At 37.1% G+C, this 22,380-nt stretch overlaps 1 protein-coding gene across 1 annotated transcript in view; it reads left to right on the forward strand.

Moving 5' to 3' along the window:
* The window catches only part of TTC21B (tetratricopeptide repeat domain 21B), an 82,952-nt gene extending 62,253 nt beyond the window's left edge, over nt 1–20,699 (forward strand). Inside the window, exons 23-29 of the mRNA XM_060621362.3 lie at nt 1,370–1,520; nt 2,018–2,179; nt 4,050–4,245; nt 8,281–8,505; nt 14,047–14,167; nt 18,094–18,161; nt 19,585–20,699. Coding sequence (XP_060477345.1) covers nt 1,370–1,520; nt 2,018–2,179; nt 4,050–4,245; nt 8,281–8,505; nt 14,047–14,167; nt 18,094–18,161; nt 19,585–19,662 — 1,001 coding nt within the window. The 3' untranslated portion in view covers nt 19,663–20,699. The remainder of the gene's footprint in view (nt 1–1,369; nt 1,521–2,017; nt 2,180–4,049; nt 4,246–8,280; nt 8,506–14,046; nt 14,168–18,093; nt 18,162–19,584) is intronic.
* The last annotated feature ends 1,681 nt before the right edge of the window (nt 20,700–22,380 follow it).

Here is a 22,380-nt window from a genome sequence, read left to right on the forward strand (position 1 = left end):
GTGAGTAATGCTGCTGTAAACACAGGTGCACGCATATTTACTTGATTCCCTGCTTTCCATTCTTTGGAATATATACCCAGAAGTGGACTTGCTGGATCATATATTTTCTCTCCTTAGAACATAAAATCAAGGAAAAATTTCTTAAAAAGTTTTTGTTTGTGTGTTTTAATTCTAATTCACTCAACAGAAAAGATCAGCATAGCTTATACAATGATTTTCACAAATCCCCTACTATGAGTCCTGTGCTCACTGAAACTTGAGAGTCCAAACATCTAAAAAGCACAACTATAGAGAAATAAAATATGAGCCATTGATATAATAGACTATTATGCAGCTATTTAAATCATGTTTTTGAAGACTATTTAATGAGTTGGGAAATGTTTATTGTATAATGCTGAACCAAAATTAAAACCCCAAGTGTGACTTCAATTTTGTATATATTAATATTGTATATTAATATTGCATATTAATTTTATGTATACTAAATATTGATAGAATAAAAGTAGATACATAAATACTGATAGAATGATTTTCACTCACAAATATATGAAAGGAAAAGTACAAAAATGTGGTCATCTCTAGCTGGTGGGAATATGAGTGATTTCTTTTTCTTCTTTATACTTTTCCAAATTTTCTAAAATGTCCATGCGTTATTTTTACAATCTGAAAAATATTTATTAAATTTTTCTCAAAACAGTATTTTAATGATATAAAAGAACTAGATAGAATTGGGAGAAGGCTTTCTAGGAACCTGCCAGTAAATTATACCTGATACCAAAGAACTAAATTAATTCTTTTTTCTTAGGAGAAGGCAAATTAGGATTAAAATACTAGGACTGATTTGTTACAGTTGTATTATGGTAAGCTAGTGTCTAGTACATTAGTCACATATACATACTAAGAAAAGTCTGGAGTAAAATTTCTAATTGCCCACCCCAAACATTATCATCAAAAAGTACTGTTCTCACCCTGTTCCTAGCTAAGGGTGGAGGAGAAAGGAGGTCAGAGGTAGTCTTAACCCTGTGTAATCACATCAACCCTCCTGAATTCTACAGTTACAGTTTAGATGATCAATGCAGAGACTGTTTCTAGGTTTTGGTCCCAGGAACAGTTGAAAATTAAGTTATAACAAATGTACATTTTTATACATTGGCTTGTATAGAACCTTCTCCCACTGCCCAGACCAACCAAACCTTTATCCAATTACTCATACAGTCTTTTTAAGGGTTTATAATACCTAAAGCATTCCTTTTGCTTGTATTTAAATTCTACATCACTTAAAGTAAACTACTTTAATGAAGCAGGATTATAACCACAAAAACAAGAGATATAAAATGTTGTCTATATTTGAAATATTCTTTGTTTCTAGATAATTACATGACATTATCTCGTTTAATTGATTTCCTGAGAAGATGTGGAAAACTTGAGGATGTTCCAAGATTTTTCTTAATGGCTGAAAAACGTAACTGCAGAGCAAAATTGGAGCCGGGATTTCAATACTGTAAAGGACTATATCTTTGGTAAATCTGTTGGTGAATAAATCCTACATAATAGTTTTTTTCTTTCTCATTGTGAATGAAGTAGAATAAACTTTCCTTTGTCTTAAGATAGATCTACATTTTATGGAGCTCTTGGGTGGCTCAGTGGGTCGAGCATCCAATTCTTGATTTCGGCTCAGGTCATGATCCCAGGGTCATGGGATCCAGCCCCAAGTCGGACTCTGGGCTGAGCACGAGCCTGCTTAGGATTCATTCTCTCTCTCTCTCTCTCTCTCTCTCTCTCCCTCTCTCCCTCTCTCCCTCTCTCCCTCCCCCTCCCTCCCTGCATCTCTCCCTCCCTCCTTCCCTTCTTCTGCCCCTCTCCCCCATTTGTGCTCTCTCTCTCTCTCTCAAATTAAAAACTTTAAAAAAACATGTTAATAATTTTAACCAAATCTTTACCAAGGATATTATAAATGACTTAAAGTTTGTAGTCGACAATTGAAATAAGTGATTTTTTTTTTTTAATATCTAACAAGGTATACTGGAGAACCAAATGATGCCCTTCGACACTTTAATAAAGCTCGGAAAGACAGTGACTGGGGCCAAAATGCCCTTTATAATATGATAGAAATCTGTCTGAATCCAGATAATGAAACTGTTGGAGGTGAAGTATTTGAAAATCTGGATGGAGACCTAGGGTGAGTTATCATTTGACAAATTATCCCTTTTCTGGAAACAGTTACTAGGGATAACAAGCAAGGATACCTTCTAAAAGAGGGCTAAACTCTAGGAGAGCACTAATGAAAAGGCAGGTGAAAAAAAATCATAGCTAGAATAGCCATTCTCTGAAACAAGCATGAAATGCTTTTAAGAGGCTTCCTAAATCAGAATAAGCATGCTACAAAGACATTTCCCTAATTACTTGTTGAAACAGCATAAATTGTAGAATTTGATTACTTTAGCAAAAGCTGTCCACACAGTAACAGTAACTCCTTAGCATATGGTAGTTCTCTGCCATACCCTGTGCTATACTATATACTTTATGTGCATTGTCTTATTTACTCCCTGCAACAGTGTTGTGAACTAAGCTCAGAGTTAACCTATCTAATGTGATAGTAAATGGTGGGGGCAAGATGTGGACTGAGTTCTACATGACCTCAAAGTTCCTGCTAATAGCCACCGTGGTGCACTGCTGATAAATAGTGCTGTTGCTATCAACCTGTGTTAGTTGCTTGTTCTCAGAAATGGGCAAGGCATTGTAGGGGATATATAAGGATGTAAATGCGTAAGGTACATAAGGTAGTTTCTGCCTTCAGGAGCATGTAATTTACTTAGGAGGCAAGACAATATCTGAAACCATTGGATCTTTGACAAAACAGAAATGGGTGAAATGGATAGTAAGTGTTACAAGAATTCATAGAAATCCTAACAGTGCAAAGCAGTCAGGGGAAGATGCACAGGGGTGTGAGAGAAAGTGAGAACAGACTGCTGAGAGGTTTTAATGACAGATTTGAAGGCTTGGGTTATAGAGACCATTAAAAGTTTTAGAGCAAAGGAGAGGCATGTTTCTGTTTGTTTATAAAGGTTTAGGTAACATACTGTTATGCAACTATAGGCTGTCCTCATGGAAATATTTAGCAAATAGTTGAAAATATAAAACTAGAACTCGGAAGGGAGGTCCCAGCTGGAGATACAGGTGTGGGGGATGTGTGATCAGAGTAGACAGTTGGAGCTCAATGAATGGCCTCTTTGCAAATAGAATGCAGTAACATAAGTTTGAAAACTAAACTTCGGGCTAATGTTTAAGGGAATTGGAGGAGGAAGGGAAGTCAGAAAAGGACACTCAGCATGGTAGCAAGAGACCCAAAACCATAATGTTACAGAAGACAAAGGAGGGAAACTTTGAAGAAGGTATTCAACAATGTGAAATGTTCTAGAGAAGGTAAAGCCTGAAGCCTGAGGTAAAAAAAACCAATGGTTTACTGAATGGGCTTTGAGAATTTAATTTCCTTTTATTAGTTGATTTATATATTTTTTTAAAAATAAGAAAATTGATGTCACATATCCACATTGTTTTTACACTTGACATTTACAGCCTTTGACAGATACATAGTTTCTTTTCTGAGAGACCGATAGGTAAAAATATTGCAGTACTTGGCACATAGTAGGTGCTTCAGCAAAGTTAGTTACTTTTTACTCCCTCCTTTCTTTCCTTTCATTTTCTGAGTATATGTACCACTTGATAATTGAATGATTCTACTTCTCCCGAATTCTAGTTTTATATTAGTGGAAATGAACACACTTACCACATACAGATATTGTCCAATTTTTGTCTTCAGTCTAAAGTGAATAAATGTTTAATGGTGTTTCATTAAAGCTGTATTAATTGTTTAAATCTAATGCATTGTAACCGTGGTTCACTTTGTATTAGAAGAGAATGAGTGACATTCCACAAAAGGGTTACATTAAGTGACAGCAAAGAAGCCAGTGTACCCTAGGGCTCATTCCAAAATCAGTGAATTTTTTACTTCATGAGTAACAGACAGATTTATTTTTAATTGTATATAGGAATTCAACTGAGAAGCAAGAGTCTGTGCAATTAGCAGTGAGAACAGCAGAAAAACTCCTTAAAGAACTAAAACCTCAGACCATTCAGGGTCATGTACAGCTTCGCATAATGGAAAACTATTGCCTAGTCGCTACCAAACAGAAGTCTAATGTTGAACAAGCATTGAATACCTTCACCGAAATAGCAACATCTGAGGTTAGATTTTCTTTTTCAGCTTTATATTATCTTTCTTGGTGGTATAGAAATAGTTGTTTACTTTCTGAAGATTGATTTAATTACAAGTACAAATGCCTCTGTAGTTCGGCATAATTCTACGTAATATATATATACCTCTGTTTCCAGAAGAAACAGTTTTGTTACTATTTTGACATGTTGTTTATATTTATTTATTTATATTTGTATTTATTTGTATTTCTTTATATATGTATTTATATTTATTTCTATTAGAATGGTAAATTCTAAGAAAAGGAAATTCTTCTTCAAAAGGGCATAAATTAACTCAAAGGAATGGCTTTGTCTTCTGGAAAGTTTCTGTGTTGTTTCACTTAACTTGCTAAGTGAAAATAAATACCTGTCTGCCTTGATAGCTCACCTTTTCACTTGTGCAAACTTGAAATGTTTCCAAATCTAAGGCTAAATGAGGTCAGTACTGACCGCTTATAATTCAGTCGTGAGAATAATGGTGTTGTTTGCCCCTGCAAAAATAATAATAGTAACAACAGTAATAATAATTAGAGCAAATAATAATTAGATCAGAGATTTTCTTCTCTTTTCACCTCACTCAGATCCACCTTCTCACTCTGGGTTCTTGGTTTTGCCTTCTCTCACACAGTGCTGTATTTCTTCAATTGCTTGATACTAAGGAAGGAATTCTAGGGACCCCACTCATCAGCAGTGGGTGATCGCTAGTTCTAAGCATACTCATCGGATTTCATGTTCTTCCATTCAACAGTGTTGTAGGCCACCAAAAATTCATAATTTATGTCTCTCAGAGGACATACAGAACTTTGCTGTGTTTTCTTGCGGTTCAGAGATCACAGTGGTAGCAGTAAGCCACCAAAACCCTCCTGCAGTGGCCCCTTCCTCTTGCCTCCCATGACCCAGGAGAGCTTTGGGGAACCTATAGCTCCTGTTGCCATTTGTGCACAAGCATCCTAGATGGCACTTTATCACCCCTGTAAGCCACCCTTGGAACTTAACAGCAAGGTAGTATCAGCAGCAGTGACATTCTAGAGCAGCACCCTTCTGCTGACCATGACGTGACCCTCTCAGGGGTGGGCTGTGTGGCAGCAGATGGACGACAGCGGCTGATGAATGGAGAGCAGAAGTAGGGGAGAGAGTTTAAATCATGAGGTTTGAGAGAACACCAAAATCAGTGAGCGACATCACAGCTGTTTCTTAGCAGTACTGTGCCAGTTTTTTGTGTTGGTGAGACTGCATTGTTTTTACCATTCAAATATGTGTGATTAGTAATATACTACCCTCAAATCTGTTCACTGACCATTCCAGCCTAAGACTGATGCATGAACTGATGTTTCAGCAGTGAGTTTTATCTGGCATTTTTTTCTTTTAACTCATAAGCTGCATGTATTAATAAAATGAATATTCACTAAGCAGCCAGTGGGTGTGCTAGGCAAAATGGGAATCACAAAAGTGTATATTCTCTTTTATCGAGTTTATCATAATCTAGGGATGATAAGGCAAAGCATACTGCCTGTGTACAAACCAAAATCTATTACATTCTGTCCTAGAGTTACAGGTAAAAGTGGTGTAGGAAACAGTATAAGGAAAGGGGGAGGCCCTTTTGTGGAGAGGTGTGATTTAAGAAGAACCATGATAAATTGCATTTTCACAGGCAGAGACAGACGATACATACATTCTAGGGGAAGTATGAACAAAGGCAAGGAGGCAGACAAGCATGGGGTATATTTATGACACTCTGTAGCATTCAGATTGATTGAAAAAGAGGTAGGTAACAGGAAGTCACCTGAGGAAAAGGTAGAAGACACATTAAACCCAAGCAAACTGTTTCCACCTGTTTTCATCCTGTCGTCTTGAAGCATAAGGGTGCATTGGTTACAACATGGCTATATTGTCTTCTGTGATCTAAAGTTGCTGCAGCTCAGAGTGACTGAGAAAGACATTGACAAGCCAGCTGAACACCTTAGGATGTCTGCACCAGAAAAGACATATGGGTCTAATGCAGGGGTTGTAACTCAGGTTTGCGCTTTTAGAAACCATTCTTGAGTTCATTCAGAAGTGATCAAGCGGTGAGAAGTTGATTAATTCCAATCAAACTCAAGGTGTGTGATTCAGAGAGCTTATTTTTAAATGTATAGTGTAGGATATTTTTAGCATGTGACTAGATCTGGACTTTTTTTTAATTTTTTTTATTTTGAAAGAGAGAGATAGAGCATGAGCAGGGGAGGGGCAGAGATAGAGGGAGACACAGAATGCAAAGCAGGCTACAGGCTCTGAGGTGTCAGCACAGAGCCCGATGCGGGGCTCAAACTCACAAACTGAGATCATGACCTGAGCTGAAATTGGATGTTTAACCGACTGAGCCACCCAGGCACCCCTAGATCTGGACATTTTTATAGAACCTTTCTTGTCTTGGGCTGTCCTAGGACCAGGCTGACAAATTCAGAGCAGACCTCTATTTTCTTTCCTTTCTACAGAAGGGGGGAGGGGCTCAATAATTGATAATATGCCCCTTATGTCTCCAAAATCTACCACCAATTGGCTGAATTTGGCACTCAAACCTTTTTGCCATCCCTTAATTACAACAGCAAATTACATATTGGAAGTTTGTTGCTAGGCATAGAATTACAACCAAAGAAATTTTATCTTCCAAAAAATTGTTTTCATCAAGCTCTAAGGAACTGTCCTTCTCTATTCCAGGGTTATTTCTTTCTTTTTTTTTTTTAATTTTTTTTTTAATGTTTTATTTATTTTTGACAGAGAGACAGACAGAGCATGAGCAGGGGAGGGGCGGAGAGAGAGGGAGGCACAGAATCCAAAGCAGGCTTCAGGCTCCGAGCTGTCAGCACAGAGCCCAACGCAGGGCTCGAACTCACAGACCGCAAGATCCTGACCTAAGCCGAAGTTGGACGCTCAACCGACTGAGCCACCCAGGCGCCCCATATTCCAGGGTTATTTCTGACTTCCAACCATGATCAGGGTTGGACATTGAACATGCCCCTCTAGTCTCCTTTTGGCAGTATTCCTTATTGGTTACCCAAACTTGCTATCTTACAGTGTCCTTTTATTATAGTCATGATATTGTAATTTCTAAAGCACAGTCTCTCATCTTTTATTTGTATTTTAACCTGAAGCCTTCTCTTTATGAAAACATCATGATCCCACTGCTGAAATGTAAGAAGCCCCCCTAGCTTTATCAGGGATATACACATATTGCTTAGGTAAGTTGGTTTTCTGGGTAGATCACTAATGGCTTCCATTTCATACCAATTCTTTTTAGTCTGTAGGTTTCACAGAGTGACATTTTCTGACTCTGAACTCTTCTCTAAAAGAACATTGTGTTTTATAGACATTACCAAGCAGCAGGCTCTAAGTCTAAAAGAGTGTTTTAAGGCATGAGTTTATTTCATATAATTTCTGAGTGATTAATCGCATGCCTTGTTTATAAGATTTCATTGGTCAAACTTAATTGGATGAAGAGGCTTTCAAATAAAACAAGAAGGAAGGGAAAACAAGCGATAAAAGTCCATATCGATAAAAAGTCAATATAGATAAGTCAGTAGAAGTTCACATAGAGAAGGAATATCATTTGCAGGTAAATCATTCTCATTCTTGTTTTACAAGTGAAAGAACTAAGGAATCTGAATGCAGAATCTGAAACGCAAATGTTTAATGAGTATTATACTGAAACAGAATTTTGTTTTTTCCTGTTTCTGTATAAAACCATAAAAACTAATTAGTCCCCAAAAGATTAAGTCGCCTTAATGGTCTGAATCATGTGGTTCTGGCATCTGTGTATTTATTGAATTATTTTGACCGCATGGTGCCTGACCAGGTTTCTCCATGATAGCTTGAGTTTACTCAGTGTATTAAATAATGACTATGTCACAGTTATATCTGTGGAGCCAGTTACAGAATTCACAGGCCAGTTTTCACATTGTGTAGCACTTGCTACTTTCCCTGTTTCCTTTTAAACATAGAACATGTATATTTGTGTATATGGGCATCTGAAGTTTTGCTTTCTTACAGAGGGATCATATTCCAGCACTTTTGGGAATGGCAACAGCTTATATGATCTTGAAACAGACTCCAAGAGCCAGAAACCAGCTGAAGCGGATTGCGAAAATGAACTGGAATCCTATTGATGCTGAGGACTTTGAGAAGAGTTGGCTGCTGCTTGCTGATATTTATATTCAATCAGCAAAATACGACATGGCAGAAGAGCTATTAAAACGGTGCCTGCGTCATAATAGGGTAGGTGATTGAAGAGTAAAACATCATTGGTAACCTTTCACTTACAAGCTTCCCGTAATAGGTTATTATAGAATGTTGGTCCATTTCTAAGGATTCTTGTGTATTTTTTGAAAATTAAATGTTTATTCTTAACACAATCAGGAAATAAACAGTCATGAGAAGAAAGAAGCCATTTGCTTTTGAAAATAAAGAAAAATAGAGATTGATGCAGTTTCAGGGTTCAGCTGTGGTTTACGCCCCACTTACAGAAAGTGTTTATGGAATGTCAAGCATTTGTGATTATCCAGCTCATCCCAGAACTAATGAAAATTGCAGAAGAACGTTAATTGCGGACGTCTGTCCCTCCTATTAAGAAATACTCTAGATAAATTTACTGCAGCTGCATGTTGTTTTCACATTATTAAAATCCACTATGCATAATATATTTTGTGGGGAAAAGTCTTTCCAGCATTTAATTTGCTTATTAAAAAGTTCTTACCTTTAGGTATAAAGCTGAAAATCTTTAAGTCTATACAATTCCACCATATTTCAGTAATAGCTCATTTTGGTTTTTAGGCACACAAAAAAGAATGTCTTATAACATTTTTAAAGAATTTGTTACTATTTGTTGAGAAATAATTGCAATCAACTTAGAAACTTAAGGATATTTATCTTTACAGATTCATGTCAATTACCTCAAAATCGTAATCATAGTAAATCTGTCTTATTCTCTTTGAGCAAATTAAGTTATAAAACAGATCATCTAATGCTATTAAGTTACTTTAATAACTTTAAAAACCCAAAATATCAAGCCATTTATCAATTTATAGTCTGTACATCTAATTTGAAGTTAAGTTGGACTTGAAAAACAGGTAATACTAATTAATAGGTTTTGAAAAATCTGCCTCCAGACCCCTCAGGCAAAGGAAATAAGACAAAAATAAACTACTGGGACTACACCAAAATAAAAAGCTTATACACAGAGAAGGAAACCATCAACAAAGCAAAAGGGCAGAAGTGGGAGAAGATATTTGCAATGATATATTTGATAAGAGGTTAATATCCAAAGTATATAGGGGTGCCTGGGTGGCAATTAAGCCTCTGACTTCGGCTCAGGTCATGATCTCACAGTTCGTTGGTTGGAACCTAGCATTGGGTCTGTGCTGACAGCTTGGAGTCTGGAGCCTTCTTCGGGTTCTGTATCTCCCTCTCTCTCTGCCCCTCCCCAACTAGCATGTACGCTATGCTCTCTATCTCTCTCTCTCTCTCTCTCAAAAATAAATAAACATTAAAAATTTTTGAAAAAAAGTGAAAAAATATCCAAAGTATATGAAAAATTTGTAGAATTCAATACCAAAAACAAACAAAAATCCAATTTAAAAATGGGCAGAGGACCTGAATAGACATTTTTCCAAAGAAGATGTACAAATGGCCAATAGACATGAAAAGTTGCTCAATATCACTAACCATCTGGGAAATGCAAATCAAACCCACAGTGAAATATCACTTTACACCTGTCACAATGACTAGGATCATCAAAAAGACAAAAAATAACAAGTGTTGGCAAGGATGTAGAGAAAAGGAAACTCTTGTGCACTATTGGTGGGAATGTAAATTTGTACAGCCACTATGGAAAACAATATGGACGTTCCCCAAAAAATTAGAAATAGAAAGACTATATGATCCAAAAATTTCACTGCTCAGTATATACCCAAATGAAATGAAAACACTAATTCAAAAAGTTATATACACTCCCATGTTTAAAAAGCAGCATCATTTACAATAGCTGAGATAAGAAGCAACCCAAGTGTACATTGATAGAATGGATAAAGATGATGTGGCAGATATATTCAGTGGACTATGACTCAGCCATAAAAAGAGAATGGGTCCTTGCCATTTGTGCAAGATGGATAGACCTAGAGGGTATTACGCTAAGTGAAATAAGTCAGAGAAAGATAACTACCACATGATTTCACTTATACGTGGAATCTAAACAAACAAAAGGCAGAAACAGACTCAAAGAACAAACTAATAGCTGCCAGAGGAGTGGGTCATAGGGGTATGGGCAAAGTGGGTTAAGAGGAATGGGAGATACAGACTTCCAGTTATGGAGTGAAAAAGTCATGGGGATGAGAAGTACAGCATGGAGTGGGTGGGTCCCTGGGAGACTTAGTCGGTTAAGTGTCCAGCTCTTGATTTTGGCTCAGGTCATGATCTCACGGTTCATGAGTTTGAGCCCCCGGTTGGGCTCTATGCTGACAGGGCACAGTCTGCTTAGGATTCTCTCTTTCTGTCCTCTCTGCGCCTCCCCCCTCAAAATAAATAAATAAACATTTAAAAAAAGAAAAGAGGTACAGCATAGGGAATATAGTCAGTGATATTGTAATAACGTTGTATGGTGACACATGGGAACTATGCTTGTAGTGAGCATGGAATAAGGTATAGACTTGGTAAATCACTATGTTGTACACCCAAAACTAATGTAACATTGTGTGTCAACTATACTTCAATTAAAAAGAAAAAGAAAAATGTAAACAGCCAAATGGCTGACCCTTACACGCCTCGTCTAGGATTAAGTGAGATTACATGGAAATTAAGGTTTCAGTGCAGATAGAATTTCAGTTTCCTGGAACACTGACAGCAATATATTGCATGGCTGAACACAATGGCTACTTTAGAGGCGCCATTTGGCTGATTAGGCATGTCAATATTGGAAGCATGAGATTCAGGAACTAGAGCTTAGAAACCTTGAATTGTATAATTAAAAGATGGAGATCATCCAGATCTGGGACAGAAATGTACAGGATGACACTAGACCATCTTGTCATACCAGATGGCAAGGAAACTATCGAAGATGATTAGAGTCATGTCAAGGACTCAGGAGCCAACTTGAAGACACTCACAGTAGCCAGAGTTGGAACACATTAACTCTCAGTAAGAATAGTAACTGCAGTGGATTGAAACACACCAAAAAAGTTTAAATCCATGGGTTTACAAAGATCCAAAAAAAGAAAAAAAAAATTAAAAACCTAATTAGTCACCATTGGCATATACTGATGAACTATTATTTCTGAAGCTGGGAAATAAAGGGATGGCATTAAGCACTTAGCCTACCTTTTCTGTATGAACTACACTACTGGGAAACAATATAGTATAAAAGACATCTCTTATTATAGATGTTTTCCAGATAATAAATGAAGAGTGATAGACTATCATCATTTTCCAGCCCTGATAAATTGATGAAAGGGTATAACATCATAAAAAGAGAACCTGACGTTATGTGCCTCCTCAGGGAAGATCACGCCATCTATGACAGGACTGAACTGGGGTGAGGCGAGTGAAACCCTCACTTGGGGTCCAAAATTTCCAAGGGCACTTTATGTCTCAGTAATGATCTTAGGCAGCTGGTGCTACTATAACAAAGTGCTATAGACCGGGTGGCATATAAACGGTAGAAGTTGATTTGTCACAGTTCTGGAGGCTGGACGTCTGGAGTAAGGGTGCCAGCATGGCTGGGTTCTGGTGAGGGCACCTTTCTGGGTTGCAGACCACTGACTTTTTGTTGTGACCTCCCATGGTGGGAGGAGAGGGTAAGAGAACTGTCTGGGGTCTCTTTTATAAGGACACCAATCCCACTCATGAGAGCTCCACCCTCATGACCTAATTAGCTCTGAAAGATCCCATCTCCTAGTAGCATCACACTGGAGGTTAGGCTTTCCATGTACGGATTTGGGGGGAATAGAAACAGTCCATTGTAGATAAATTATCATTTAATCAAGATACCTATTATAAATTATAATAAAATATTATTACAATAAATAATGCAGGGGCACCTGGGTGGCTCAGTCGGTTGAGCATCTGACTTCAGCTCGGGTCATGATCTCACAGTTTGTGAGTTCAGGCCCCACATCGGGCTCTGTGCTGACAGCTCAGAGCCTGGAGCCTGCTTCGGATTCTGTGTCTCCCTTTCTGTCTGCCCCTCCCCTGTTCACACTCTGTCTGTCTCACTCTCAAAATAAATACATAAACATTGGAGGAAAAAATTTTTAATAAATAATTTAATGCAGTATTTTTTAGCCAAAATGCCAAAATGTTAAATAGCATCTGACAGTGCTGTGCTGAGTGGTATTGAAGCCTGAAACAAAAGGGGAAAATTTATGTCTCCATATCCATGTTTTTACATATTTTTCGTTTTTAAAATGTTTACTTATTTATTTTGAGAAAGAAAGCACGAGCAGGGGAGGAGCAGAGAGAGGGAGAGAGAGAATCCCAGGCAGGCTTCACACTTCCACACAGAGCTCCACACAGGGCTCAAACTCATGAACCATGAGATCGTGACCTGAGCCAAAATCAAGAGTCAGACGCTTAACCGACTGTACCACTCATGTGCCCCTATATATTTTTCAGTGGGTAATGATTTTAATGAAAATGTTAATATATTTACTCCCATTAAAGTCAGGAAAATAAAATTATAATAAATTTAGTTTGGGTATAAAGAAATATTTAAATTTTAAATGTTGTGAGTTTTAATATCTCAACTTGTCAATTTGATTTGTAAAATGTTAACATCTGGGGGGGGAATTATCAATTAAATCACAAAAACATGTATACAGAGTTGTGCATTTTTCCTTTTGCCTCAGGCTCCAATGTGGCTCACCAGGGCACTGACCTAGAAGTACTTTTACCTCTGTCCTCAAAGATTGAAATCAAATTCAAACCTCTAGATCTAATTACAATTTCCAGGAAATATTGGTGATATAGGAATATATTACATAAGCACTGCAAGGATGCATTCAACTAAATCTGGGCTGTGAGGAACTCTAGGATAAAAATTCTTTTTTGCTACGTTTAAAAACTTGCAAAAAAAGAGACACAGAGAGTGATGGAGAGGAAACCTCTAGATCAAAAGAAAGTTGAGAGACATTTCCACCAGTTACAATGTGTGGGTCTTGTTTGGATCATCTTCCTAACAAACTAAAAACAAGAGAAAACAAACTGATATTGAGACCATTTGAAATTTGAATAATGAATGGATATTTGGTAATATCAATGAGTTGTTACGTTTAGGTATGATAAATTGTGGTTATGTTTAAAGAAAGTCCTTGTATGTAAAGAGGCATACTAAAGTAAAATATTTATGAATGAGATGATATAATATCTGAGGATTTTTTTTTCTTTCATAATACAGAAGGACAAGTGTGGGGGGTAGAGGTTAAAACAGTATTAGTCCTGATTTAATTGTTGAAGATAGAGGTTCATGGGGTTCATTACACTGTTAATTTTAACTTAAAACTATTTGTAATAAAAACTGTATGTGTATATGTGTAAAATACACAGTCCATTGCCTAGCATGTAAAACTCCTGACTCTGGGGGGAATAGAAGTGGGACTTGATCAGAATCTTTCATTAAGTCCCATAGATGACTTGATTGCATAGCCAAGGTTGAAAAACATTGTTTTATATGCCAATTAAATGAGTTAATATGGTCAACCTCTAGAGTCATAAGCACCCCCATAAAATCAAGTGATATCTGTTGATAACATCTTCCATTTTTTTTTTCAGTCTTGCTGCAAAGCTTATGAATACATGGGATACATTATGGAAAAAGAGCAAGCATATACAGACGCTGCCTTAAACTATGAGATGGCATGGAAACATGGCAATCAGACAAATCCAACAGTAGGTGAGTTTAACAAATTAGATACTAGGTTTTTCTGGAAACTTGGGTTTTATTTGTAAATCTCCATTTAAATGCATTTAATATTTTTTAAGAACAAAATAAACAGCTTCCTAAATAAAAAGCCAACTTCCTTTATCAGTCCTTCTGAAAAATAAATTTTATGTTCATAATAGATTATTAGCTTAATAGTTACTAAGTATAATGTCCTGAGATTCAAATGGGTCCTCAGTTACATCTTTTTTTTTTTTTTAATTTTTTTTTAATGTTTATTTTTGAGAGAGGGAGAGACAAAGCATGAAAAGGGGAGGGGCAGAAAGAGAGAGAGACACAGACTCTGAAGCAGGCTCCAGGCTCCTAGCTGTCAGCACAGAACTCAACACAGGGCTCAAACCCACAAACCGCAAGATTGTGACCTGAGCCAAAGTCAGACGTTTAACCAGCTGAGCCACCCAGGCGCCCCTGCATCTAATCTAACTCTGCCCCTTTCTCTCCCTTTAACCCTCTGCTATTTCTAAAATGATAATGCTGTGGGAAAAAGTATTCCAATGTCACATCAGTTAGGAAAACATTTCATTAAATCAAGGTCAAGTTCAGTGGCAAGGGATGTGGGAGAAGCAGAGAGAGAGAATCTTAAGCAGGCTCCATGCCCTGCATGGAGCCCAATGTGGGGCTCAATCCCACGACGGTAGGATCATAACCTGAGCTGAATTCAAGAGTCAGATGCGTAACCAACTGAGCCACCCGGACGCCCCTGCAGGTCTCTTTACTGCAGAACTTCTTATGCCTTTAAACACTAATGTACATTGTGATGGATATCACAGAGGGACGTGTTTCTCACAATAATATGACCATGGAACTTTTTTTTTATTTTTACTGAGCATCCAGAAACATCAATTTGTTCCAGTGATAGACTCAAGGAATGCAGTCTCCAACATCCCTACCAGATGCACAGCATCTAGAATATACTTAGTGACTAGCCTCCCTCCACATTGTGAGGAGCTCATACCTGTGCTCTTCCCTGTCTTTGTACTGAGCTGAAATATGCTGCATTGAAACTGGTCAGGTCTCTTCTCTGGAGCAGCCCACAGAGTCTCTTCCCTCTTACCGATGGTGGCATTCTAATTCAACCTCTGTCCTGTCTCTCCCAAGACATCTCTTCAAACTATCTCAATTCCTTGTCCATTCTTCCTGAGACTTGCTTCCAAATCTTTCAGCCTTCTTGTTCCTGTCTCCTGTAAACTCTAAAATAATGCTTCCTACTCTGTCCTTTGGAATAGTTGGTGAGGTATTAATAGTTACTTCTTTAAAAAAAGAAAAAAAATGAAGAGAATTGTGTATAAAGAGATTAGATTTCATGGCCAGATAACTTTGGAAAAGCCTCTTTTGTTTGTCCATGTCCCTCCCAAAATGTTGTACCAGAAATTAACAAGTTCTTAAGTATAATTTAAGAATCTAATTATATGCATAATCAAGCTATTTTTTTATTAAGCATTTTAGCAGTTGTTAACTTAGCCTTAAGGTGGCATGAGTCTTTTGAGCAGCTATGTCATGGTATGGACTCAGATTTAATTTGCAATCAGATAAGTCATCTTTACATTAACTGCTGTCAGTTCAGGACTTCCCCCACCTTGTATTTTTCTTGAGTTTGTTATTTTACTAGACTGGTATATGGCACAGGAACTAATACCATACCATTTGTTGATAGTATTTTTCCTTCTTAAGATCATGTATCTTACACAATAAAGTCAGCTTGTAAAATAAAAATTCCTTAAATATATTTTATTCCACAGAAGGAATACATTTACAAGTTAAGTTATTTAAACATTCTGTTCTTTGGAAGACGTCAGCAAATATTCCAACTCATTCATTCTTTCATTGTGTCATCTATGTATTTTATAGATGATTTTGTCAATTTCCCTGACTTCTCATTAGTAAGTTTTCTCTGAGGCTCCCAGTTCATTCTTTAGTTTCTTCCTTCAGATTGTCATTGTATCCAACACCTGCAATTGCCTTTCACTTATATAGTTGTCAGGAAATCCTTAAAATCACGGTCATGTTCTTTCCAAAGGATTGAGGCTTGAGTACTGTCACTATGAAAGGCACCAGGAACTGAGATCCAAAAAGAAAACACAATTCTGTTTCCCCCTTTACATCCATTCTCTGGTTATATGACACTCACTAGACTGTGTACATTGTTCATGTTCCTCCTCCCCCCCTCCCCTGCCATGCTACCTTTTTTCCCCTCATTACACAGAGTTGAATTTTTGTAAGCTTGACAGGTATAATGCAGCTTCAGTGTACATATCCTTTGACATTTCTGGCCCTTTATTTCCTCCCTAAAATATTTTGAACAAGATTATCTATCAAGTTTCTTCCAACATTAAAACTTTGTTCTTCTATTTTACTATTAGTCCTATTTGTATGGTGCTCTAAAACTTTTAAAATCCTTTCACAGCAAGTATTTCCTTTGATCTTAAAAGTACACTAAGAGTTGGGGGGAGGAGGGGTTGATGAGGAAACTTGAAGTTGGCAGCTCACCTGAGATCTCAAAGCCAGTCAGGAAGCCAGACCCCAAAACTGAAGTCCAACTTTTATGGCTCTAGTTTTCATGTAAAGTATGTTTGACATGGCGTGACATCTTAAATTGTTTTCCTTTTTAAATGTCACCACCTTTATTAGCCAATTTTACAATTCCTTTGTAATGATATCAAGTTTAACTCTCCTAAACTTACTGTTTTCATCTTTGATGGTTTTATAGGCATATGTGTTCATGTGTGTTTTTATCAAACACTATGAATTTCAGATAAGTCCTGTTTCTTACTTTTTACTACCTTATGATTACATTAGCCAGTAATTCCTTTCAAGTATTTGTTTGGAATAAAAAAAAAAATGTTGGTACTTTTATTAGACCCCAAGAGCAGCATTTAAATTTCCCTGATTTATATTTGCAAGAGGTAAAGTGAAATATTGAATGTATTAATTACATATTATTTTACATCATGGTATACATCATATCTTATTTGTCTTATCTCCTGTTTGCTAACTCTTACAGCATTCTTACAGAAAAGCAGCAATCATTTAAGAATGTCTTAAAACTTTGTTTTAAATTGTCAGTATTTGAAACATGACATTTCGGTATCGGTAATTGTGATAATTGTTACTAATCATTGATGTGGCATATCTGGTGACTGCTCTGTCCTCTTCTGGGCCACCCTCCCAACTGCTCTGCCCTGTCGTACTCCAAATCCATTTGTTTCCTGTGGGTCCCATGACTACTGCTGCCTGGTCAGTTCCTTCTGCCATCTTGCTTCCGATTCCCTCGGCCTATCCCCTCATCCTTCAGATTCCAGGCATTGCCTGATACCCACCCCCTCCCCACCCAGGCTGCTTATGATAGCTCTCTTGGCCTGTACCTTTCTTTCATAGCATTTATCTCACTTTGGAAATTGGTGACATACTTACATAATTACTTAAATAATATACTTTCCTTCTCTAATAAAATGTAAACTTCCTGACTGCGCCTGACATGTTAAGTGCTAAATAAACCTATGTGGTATAAATGAGTAGTTGTGTTATCATTTACTGCCCTGTGATGAGTTATTACTATAATCTGAAATAAATGGGATTTTTTTAGTAAGTTACAAAAGCCACTCCTGTAGGATGGCAGTCTTCTAACCCAACAGGATATTCACTGCAGTCCTTTTTCTAACTCCATTTTTTTCGCTACCTGTTCTCCCTTTGAGCCACTCCACCTTCCATTATCCCATCCCTTCTCTCTTTACAGTATAGTCACCAGCCTTTGTTAAGACTTCTCAAATGAGTAAGCAAACAAAGGAGGGGGCAAAAAAGGTAATGCTAGCAGTGTGCTCTATAAATAGTGCTACATCATTATGTTGTTTTTTGGTTTTTTTTTTTTTTGTCTTTAACAGGATACAAATTGGCATTCAATTACTTAAAAGCAAAAAGATATGTGGATGCAATTGACGTATGTCACCAGGTAATACTTCAATATAGATTTCTTAAAATGTTTCAGATACACAATTTCCTACTTTTAGTTAATCTCAAGATGTACATGAATACATCTTACTCAATGGCAGAGGTAGACGATGTTGTATTTGGATTAAATGGCTTCATCAAATACATCTGGGAGAGATTTCTGCTTTTCAAAGTTTAGATAATAATAAGTTTACTTGAATCAAACATGGTTTTAATTGAGGCTCAAATAATAAAATGTTTGTGTCACGTTAAAGACAGAGACAAGGGGAGAAGCATGTGAACTAAAACTATTGATTCTCCAAGCCATTCTTCTGAATAGAAGTTCTTGTGAATGTGTCTAAGTCTGGTTAGTGCAGAATTCAGATTTATAAATTAGAGACAAGAGGTATTTCTGTTACTTAGAAGTCATTCAATTACATTTCTGTAATCTATCCCTAACTAGATGATCCCTTAGCAAGTGACAAATATTTAAGTTGCAGGTTTAGAATTTGCAGTTTTCTTATATGTACATTGTCCCATTGATATATAAGGCACTGCACCATTGTTCCAGATAAGGCATTATATTGTTAGGAGCTCCAAGAAAAGCAGCTCCTTCGAAAGGAATTATGTAATGTCTCCTATCCTAAATAGCTGTATCAGCATCATTATAGCAAATACTTGGCTTCAGTGATTGCTATTGATTGCTGAGCCTCTCTGTAAAGCAGTGTTTCACATTAAGGTTAAGGTTGTACATTAATGTAAGGTTATGCATTAGAACCATTTGTGGAATTCTTTTTTAAAAAATGAGTATCTCCCCACTACTAGACTCAGTAGGCCTAAAAATTTGTATGTTTCAAAATAACTCCAAGTATATCTGATATGTGCTACTGGTCGAAATTAACTTTGTGAGGGTTTATTAATATCATATGAATAGCTAAAATATCTTAAGTTTTTATTTATTCATTTTGAGAGACAGCATGTGGTTGAGCCGGGGGAGCAGCAGAGAGAGAAGAGAGAGAATCCTAAGCAGGCTCTGCACTTTCAGTGCAGAGGCTGATGCAGAGCTCAATCTTGGGAACCACGAGATCATAACCTGAGTCGAAATCAAGAGTCGGACGCTTAACCGACTGAGCCACCCAGGCGCCCCGATTAGCTAAACTTTCTAAATATTTAAAATCATTGATACATACTTGTTTTTTGCAGCTGATCCATTAAGGAAGTAATTATATTTGTTGTATTTCTCACATGTATTCTATTGTTGTCTTCTAAGTACTATTACTAGGAGTTACGTCACATTTCAAATGTCACCTTTAAGAAGTGTTGTTATATTTGTAATATTAATACAATGAAATCTCAACTGTAATACATATTTCCTGTAAGTTTTATAGCTCTAGTTCTCAGTAATCAATTACAAGTTCTTGTGCTTTTGTTTTTTGTTTTTGCAGGTTCTTGAAGGACATCCAACTTATCCAAAAATCAGAAAGGATATACTTGATAAGGCCCGCATGTCTTTGAGACCTTGAAAACTGTTACAATTTAGTTTGTTGATACAGCAGGAAATGGAAGGAATCAGTTCTTCTGGGTCAAAATAGGTTTGAGCTAAAGCTCTATAACAGAAGCATCCTTTTCTTTCTCCAGCAGAGGCTGCTATTGTATATAAAGAGAAATGCTATGTCACATAGATGGTTTCTAATGGAGCAGGTGACTTAGAGCTGGTTTGTTTGATTGCCTGTCTTGATTAGGAATAGATTTGGTGTCTCTGTGGTAAAGATTATAACCCATTTCTATAAAGAACATTTTATTAAATACTAGGTCATTAAGTATCCTATACCTTTTCTTAGGAACATTAGTTGTTTATTTCAGGAAATATATTTAAAACGCTGTTGTTCTTTGTTAACATTCTTCGCTGTTTCAAAGGTTTGAAAAAATTTTCTTGTTAATAATGTATGAAAAATAAAAAGTCTATTTTAATAAAGACTTTACAAATTTATGGTTTGTATTGCTCTTGGAACTCAAGAGGCATAGTAAGTTTTGCAAAATCAGGGTAAGCTCCCTGTACAATTCACAATGTTTAGTGAGTAGTAGCACAGAATATGTGACTTGCCTAGAAGAATCTTTTTAGAAAAATACAAAGAATGTGAGTTTCCCTTCCCTTCGTTGAACTCCTTCTTTCTGCTTTTGATGCTAATGTGATCTTAAGAAATAATCTATACCTGAAATCCATTTACATAGGTAAGCTCTTACAGCAATAATTAACCTTAGCCCAAAAACTCGGTCTTTTGAGATGACTTCAGACACTGTAACATCTGGCAGAGAAGGGTGACAATATTTCTGGTCAACAGGGACTCACCAAGCACAAAAGCAACTGCTTACCTTACCGTGCCTAACACCCTCTGGCCCAGCAGTTCTCAGTCTTTTAGGTTAAGTTTAACCTAATCTTAATAAACTCAATTTTTAGCATTATTTCTGATTTGTTGTCACCTCTTTCTCACTTGTCTTTAAAAATATCATAGTCTTCTATGTCATTTGCATTTTCAATAAACAGAGTATTTTTTAGTCACTGCTGCTTTTAAATGTCCTATGTTTATTTCTTTTTATATCTCTTTTTGATCACTTCTACAATTTTCCAGAGTCCTTTTAATTCCAATTATATGTTATAAAATTCTAATCATTCTTCTTTTTTTTTTGAGAGAGAGAGAGAGAGAGAGAGCGCGCATGAGCATGGGAGGGCCAGAGAGAGGGAGAGAGAAAGAGAATCCCAAGCAGGCTCCACGCGATCAGCACAGAGCCTGACATGGGGCTCGAACCCACGAACCACAAGATAACCACCTGAGCTGAGGTCAAGAGTTGGACGCTTAACCAACTGAGCCACCCAGGCGTCCCTAATCATTCTTCTTTTTCACCTACTTTATTGTGTTTCATGAAACTATTTAATAATAAGAGCATTTATGAAGCATTTCTTATCTCTTGAAACACTTTCACGTGTCTTAGTACAGTTAATATCACCCCACAACCCTAGGACATAGGCTTCATTATCCCTGTTTACAACTCTGGAACTGTGGCAGATTATCTCTTTCTTTGTATTTCAGCCTGAACGGATACTGTTAAGGACATTATATAACAGAATACCTTTAGGAGTTCTAGTGAATTTGCATCATGGGATGCTAGAGTCCTGGAAATTGGATAGAGACAGCAGAACATCTCTTCTCCCAGCAAGACATTTCCAAATCAGTCTTCCTTTCTGTAAAATCAGGAGTTTGTTTTTGTTTCCTCAGCAGCCACTGAACATTTTGCACCTGCCATTTGCTAGGTACTATTCTAGGAACTTTACTTACATTATGTCTTTTAATTTTCATTCAACTCTCCAGAAGAAAAATACTCATTTTTCAGGTGAGGAAGATGGAGGTGCAGGTAAATGATTTGCGCAAAAGGTCACAGACAAAGCATCAGAATCTGGATTCCATACTGACCCAGACAACTTCAAAGTTCATACCCTATTTGCCATAGTGAGACATCTTATAGAGCTAGGGAGATTGTGTCTATAAGAACAAATTATCTTGTCTACATCTGGCTAGCAGACGAAACTAGATGTTCTGTCACAGAGATAGTCAAGTAATGAGGAACAAGATGAACTGAGTGGAATGCACAGTTCTTACAAATGTGGAAACTACCAAAGAGAAGTCTAATTGAGGAGCAGTGTGGTGTAGCAGTTAAGAACATGGATTTGAAGTCAGACCAGCCTAAGTTTACATTTGGCTCTACCCCTGACTATATGTTTTGTCTTTCTCAAGTTACGTGGGCTCTCTCGGCCTTGAGTTTCCCATCCATAAAGAAGCATATAAGAATAAATCTGTCTCAGGTTGTTGTAAGATTTAATGAGAGAACATATATAAAACCTATAATGAATCTGACTCACTTAGGCTCTTAATAAATAGTGGCTGTACTTATTATAAGTGGAACAGGGCCAAGTAGCAATTGCAACTGAGAAAAACCTTCACCGAAGAGAAAAATGCAGTCCAAGGTATGATAAAGAGGACAAGTAAGCTCCCCAAGACAGCTCAATCAGACAGGATTCAGGGTTCTCATTCACATTCTCCCTCCTCCCCACCCTATCTCTTCTTTTTTCCCTCTGCCCCTCTCCCCTCCCCCCATGAACACTGTGCTGTATTCTCTACATGCATAATCTCATTTCATCCAGCTCTGCTTTTGCCCTCACCTCCTGTACCCAGGATTCTCTCTCT

The sequence above is a fragment of the Panthera onca genome, chromosome C1, assembly GCF_046562875.1.
Source record: "Panthera onca isolate mPanOnc1 chromosome C1, mPanOnc1 haplotype 2, whole genome shotgun sequence".
Classification (NCBI taxonomy): Eukaryota; Metazoa; Chordata; class Mammalia; order Carnivora; family Felidae; genus Panthera; species Panthera onca.